The 6,240-nt window shown below is 38.2% G+C and overlaps 1 protein-coding gene across 1 annotated transcript in view; it reads right to left on the minus strand.

Moving 5' to 3' along the window:
• CCDC73 (coiled-coil domain containing 73) overlaps nucleotides 1–6,240 on the minus strand; it is a 130,308-nt gene that overhangs the window by 62,720 nt on the left and 61,348 nt on the right. The window contains exons 8-9 of the mRNA XM_027771861.1: nucleotides 5,176–5,311; nucleotides 4,859–4,938 (exon numbers count right to left, since the gene is read on the minus strand). Coding sequence (XP_027627662.1) covers nucleotides 4,859–4,938; nucleotides 5,176–5,311 — 216 coding nt within the window. The remainder of the gene's footprint in view (nucleotides 1–4,858; nucleotides 4,939–5,175; nucleotides 5,312–6,240) is intronic.

The following is a 6,240-nucleotide window of genomic DNA, read 5'->3' on the forward strand; positions in this document are numbered from 1 at the left end:
ACATTCCATTCTTTTTAGTAAGGCCTGCCCTCAGGAGAAACCGTTTCACCAGGGCCTAACCTGCCAGGGTTTATATCAAAACCTCATCTACCTGCAAGAAGAAAAATACCCAACTCTAGCTCCCTCCAGCCATCTGTCCAACCAAAGAGGGAGAAGAAGAATGGAGAAACACTTGTGAAGTCTGCAGTGCAGTAGCTGAAGAGATGCAGTTGAATAGACGAAACAAGATTAAAGAACTAGAGTCAGATATAGTAGGAATGTTGGAATTACAAGAACAGGAAATCTTTTTTATTATCATCATAATTTTCTTTATATTACATTGGATTACATATAACTTTACAGTGTATTACAATGCTTTTTCAAAAGGGAATGCCATGCATGTCAGTCAATACAGAGACATTAATCTCCCTGCTTCAACATTCAATATCTTTTCTGTTTTCCCCAATCATTATAATTATTATTCTAATTATTTTTCTTAAAAGTCAATCGCTATTTCTCATTTTGCTTGTAAAAAGACTTTGCCCATCATGAAGTACTTCTCAGACCAATCCAGTTGAGAATACTATACATGTCATCATCAACAGGTAATAAGCCATATCTGTTTCTCACTAACGTCCTGCCTCTCTATTGTTCACTTGCTATCTTTCTCTATCCTCTTCTCTTCACCTCCCCCGTTCCACACTGTCCTATTCTCGTTAAGTTCCTTCACTGCTTTTATGTCCTCCAATTTTTCGCTCTCTACCATAGAGTGCGGATAGTCGGTATATACTGAGTGGATACATACAATATCTTTCTTTCATAGCCTGGCTTACTTCACTCAGCAATAGAGTGGATATGGAGATATCTGATATGGAGGCATATCTGACCACTTTCTATCAAATGCCAGGGTCTTGTTATTTTTTATGGCTGAGCAGTATTCCAAAGAGTATATATACCACACTTTTCCAATCCATTCATCAGTTTGTGGACATTTAGGTTGGTTCCATGTCTTGGCAACTGTGAATAATGCTGCAATAAACATTGATGTGCAAGCACTTTTCTGACTGAGCGTTCTCCTATCTTTTGGGTAAATACCCAGAAGTGGGATTGCTGGATCAAATGGTAGTTCTATTTGTAGATCTTTGAGGAACCTCCATATTACAAGAACAGGAATTTTTATAAACTACAATTAATATGCCAAGGGCTTTCACAGAAAAAGAAGATAACATGCAAAACAGATAGATAATATAAACAAAGAGATGGAAATTCTAAGAAAAAAATAAAAGAAATGCCAGAGATCGAAAACAATGCAATGGGATGGACCAGCAGACGGTGTAATGGTCACATTGCTGGACTCCCATATAGTCAACTGTCCTTTGAGTCTCAGATCCAGTGGCTTGAAATTCATGCTGGGCGCATGTGCATGTGCACCTGAGATCCCAAGAGTAGAATAGAGCAGAGACTGCAGTGTGGCTATCCTCTGGAGGTGATTTCTCACTTTCTGTCTCCCTCTCTCTCTGGAGAGAGCACGTACCCTAAACAAAAAGCTCTTAAAAAAAAAAAAAAAACTGTAATTTCACTGGAAATGAAATGCATTCAAAAGAATGAAAATACAAACTGCAGACTAGGAGAAAATATTCACAAAACAAATATTCATCTAATAAAGGCTTATTTTCCAAATACACCAAGAATTTATAAAATCTGACAATAAGAAAACAAATGAGCTGATTAAAAAATGAGCCAAAGACCTGAACAGCCACCTCATCAGAGAAGATATACAGATGGAAATAAGCATGTGGAAAGATTGCTCATCATCATGTCATTAGAGAACTACAAATCAAAACTGTAAGATGCCATTACGCACCAATCAGAATGACCAAAATCCAACGCAATGACAACACTAAATGCGGATAAGGATGTAATGGGGGGAGAGGGTGTGTGCGGATACAGAGGTATATGGGAAATCTGTGCTTTCCCTTCAGTTTTACTGTAAACCAAAAAACTACTCTAAAAAGTTCATTAGTTCAATAAAATAAGACAGAATATATGTAAAAAATATATATATAAATGCTTGGGAAGTTTGGGTTGGTTGGTTTTTCCTTTTTTTTAATCTATCTTTCTTTCTTTCCTTCCTTCCTTCAAAGGGCACATACACTCACCAAAGAAAGACAGAGACAATGAAAAGGAAAGTGAGAAATCATCTCCCAGGGGAATGGTCATGCTGCAATCCCTTCTCCTCCATTCTCCTCCTGGGATTTTGGGCACGCACGCACATATGCCCAGTGTGATTTTTCAAGCTGCCAGGTCTGGAACTCGAACTGCAGTCAACCACAGGGGAGTCCAGCACCTTAACCCCATGCCACCTGCTGGCCCTGATTTTTCCTTTTAAGAGCAGAATCCTTTAGAGTCAAAATGATGACATGGACCCAAGTTAGAAGTTGTTTTTTCCCTCAATATTAACGATGTATCTAAATACCATCGTTCACATTAATGTATCCCTTGAGTCTAAAATGCATTTTTGAAAAATGGTTAGGAGAGGTTTGGAGGTACAATCTTTGACCGTGAACCAGAACACTGTACTAAATCAGGAGGCCGATACAGAAACTGAACTCGGCACTTTGGCCTCACTAATGTTACATTTAAGCTAACCAAGTATATCATCAGAACCCCAGCAGGAAACACATGGCACTCATAAATTAGGATAATTTGAAGACGGTTTATTTGCAAAGCTGTAGACAGACTCTAAAAGACCCCCAAGGGATGGTTCAAGCTTCAAGGACCACTGGGCTATCAGAGACAGGCTGTCACTATCCCTAAACCCAAGAGGTCAGGAAGAGAGTACATCGAAACAGAGAGACGATCACATAGCTCAGGCCAATTTGAGAGAAGTGGTGATCTAGTGAGGGACAGGGCTGGACTGAATGACTTCACAGGGTGGGAACAGGGGAAATAAACACATTGATCCACACTGTTTCCTTCCTCCTATCCCCTGCTAAGATTCCACTGGCCAGCTCCTGAGGAAGCCAGAAGATATGGAAGCCAACTGATCCAATCCATATAGGTAAGCCTGCCAGGGATAAATCTAGATCCGGAGGGACAAATGGAAGATATTCTACACACCAGGTAAATTAAATAACTACAAATCACATCCATTTAAACAGTAAATGCTGTTGCAAAACTTACTGGGTGCCAGTAAGGGTAGGTATTGAATTCTTTTGGTGATTTGAAGTGGCATTATTTGAGATGGGGCTTTGAAGAGAGTGGGGAAGAAAATAAGAAGTCATTATCTGTAGAAAGCATAAGGCCGTAACTACTTCTCTCCTCAGACCAACATTCCTTTTGTATAAGTTGGGATATTCTCATATGCAAATTATGGAAAACTGAAATGACCATAAGTAAAATGGCCTAAACAGGGATCAGCAATTGGCAAATGGCTATGTCACTGGACTCCCAATGTAGTCGATCACAGTTCAAGTCCCAGACCGGGTGACTTAAACACACACCGGGCGCATGTGCGTGTGTGACCAAGATCTCGAGAGGAAAATGGAGGAGAAGGGATCGCAGCATGGCCATCGCCCCCGGGGGTTGATTTCTCACTTTCTGTTTCTCTGTCTCTGTCTTTCTGGCGAGCGCATGCACCCCATTGCAAAAACCTCCCCCCACCCCCAGAAAAATGGCCTAAATAATAGTGGACTCTTGGTTCATATAACCAGAGAGTCTAGAGGTAGTACACAAAGCAGGGTCAGTTGATCAAGGAACTCAACAATGTCATTAAAAGAACAGGTTTCTTTATGTCACATCAGTTTTGCATCCACATTCTCAGATTCATCTTTGTTCACTTTTCTCACTGGCATTGGATGGCTACCAGCCACAATGGGAATTATATTCTTCCTGGTTTAAAGCCAATTACTTGTTTATTTCCAAATGACTGTAGGAAGAGGAAAGAAACGTGGTTCTGGTTCCTCCAACTTAATGCTCGGCTCTAAACATGGAGGCATCAAAATAGAAAACCCAGGTAAGTTTAGGAAGGAGAAAAGGGGATACTGGAGCTCAGTACCCAACCTGTGAGTGTTCAGTGCATCCCCTCCATTCAGGATGCTCCAACCATACCAGACTTTCCCAGCTCCTCAAGACTTTTACCATGCTGTTCCCCTTGTCTGAAACAGCATCTTCTTCCCTCTTCGTCCTCTTATCACCAATCTAATGAACTCTCCTATTATACTAGCACTGCATCCTTTACTTTTTCTTCAGATCACTTACAACCATTTTAAGTGATTTGGCCAGCATATTTGCATTTGTTTTATGGCCAGCCCCCCACACTGGGCTGAAACTTCATAAAAGCAGGAACATACTCCATTTCCTTCACAGCTGTAGCCTTAGTGCCACATAGTACCTGGCACAGAAGAGCCACTCACCACACCCTGAATGAATGAGTGAATGAGTGGTACTAATGAGGCTCACATCCAGTAAGTGCTGCTATTATGTCACCATAAAGCCACTGTCACACGTCCAAGAATAGACTAGAACAAATTCACTCACTGCATTTACTGGAATCATAATCTGTATTTAAAACATTTTATTTGTGGGGCTGGCAGATGGCGTGGTGGTTAAGGCACTGGACTCCACGTGGCTGACTGCAGTTTGAGTCCTGGACCTGCCAGCTTGCTTTGTCAGTCTCTCCTCTCTCTCTGTCACTCTCTAGCCAAACTGAATAATAATAAATAAGTAAAATTAAATAATTCTAAAAAAAGTATTTGTCCTTTTACCAAAAATAAATAAATAAATAAAACTATCCAACTGTTTTCCAGTAATATTCTGTAAGACTAATTATTTAAAACTATAACTTTTACTTAATATTATAAAACTGTATTAATCATACCTTCTTTAAACTGCTTATTTCAGATTCTTGTTTCTTATTCAAAGCTGAAAGTCTTTTGTTTAGTTGTATTGCTTCCTGTACTGCAAATATGAAAGGCACTTAAGAAAATATTATGTTCAGTGAATACATCAAAGAAGATATCACCACCATGGATAGGGAAAATAATTCCACTGCAATTTATATAATTATTATTCAATTTAAATAACATTTATTAAATTTTCATTTACTATTACCAGTATCAGACAAGTTCAATTTATGCATAAGTCTATTTAAACATTCCCTACTGAACATGTAAGTTTAAATTAGATAGCACCTACCATTTTGTTCTAACTTTTCATGATTTTCTTTTACCACTCCAAATTGACCTGTTACTGTAGCATAGTATTTCTCAATTTCATTCAGTTGCTTATGATAATCTTCTTTGGCCAGAAGATGTAACTGGACCTTTTGTTCCTATTTTAAAGAGAAGTTTTAAATGTTATACATAAAACACACACATTTAACATATAAACATATATTTGTGGTAAACAACTCTTAAAAAAAAAAAACTCAGGTTATTTTTCTTTTTTTTGCGTGTTTTTTTTTTTTTTTTGCTTTGTAATCAGTATATTAAGGAGACATTCATATATTTCAAGAATTGCTTAAATTTTGTTAATCCAGATTTAAGCATGTGAACATATGACCTTATAACATACAATTAAAGCTATTCATCATGATCTGCTATCCTACCAACATCAAATTACAGTTACTTTGGAGCATAAGTTAAATGGTTTAAAGTAAAACTGTAATACCTAATAACACCTTTCTATACCACACATGCAAATTACTTCTCCATGTAAAGGTTGTTTCACTTTGTAAGTTACCCAGCTCCAGAAGTCACTACTTGGGGGCTTTTCATGGTCCAAAGAGAAGGGGAGTGGGGGAGTTGGGAGTAACCAGGACTGGTCACATATACATACATATATATATTTTTATATATGTATACTAAAAAAAAAAAGATGGCACAACAGAAGGGAATGCAGTTCTAGAGGTGTAAGCCCTCAAGAAGCAGCACATTATGATAAACCCCTTTAGAAAGGTATCATTTCTATCACTGATGCCACAGGCTAAATTATATTATGCCATCCATTTTCAAGTTGAGGCAATAGAATAGACGCAGAGACATCACAATGAGTCTCACTTAGTACAAATAACTATACAGACCATCACACACTTTCCTACAAATTTTTTTCTCCTTCTGATTACCAGTTATATACAGGATTTTAATTTCATAGCTTGACAATGAGGGATCATACACTGAAGTCAATACATATATCTAGCATTTCAGTCTAAGCTCATCCATGTACATAGCTGAAATCAATTACAAGGAATGGCCTAACAAA

This window comes from Tupaia chinensis, unplaced genomic scaffold (assembly GCF_000334495.1).
Source record: "Tupaia chinensis unplaced genomic scaffold, TupChi_1.0 Scaffold000037_18, whole genome shotgun sequence".
Taxonomy (NCBI): Eukaryota; Metazoa; Chordata; class Mammalia; order Scandentia; family Tupaiidae; genus Tupaia; species Tupaia belangeri.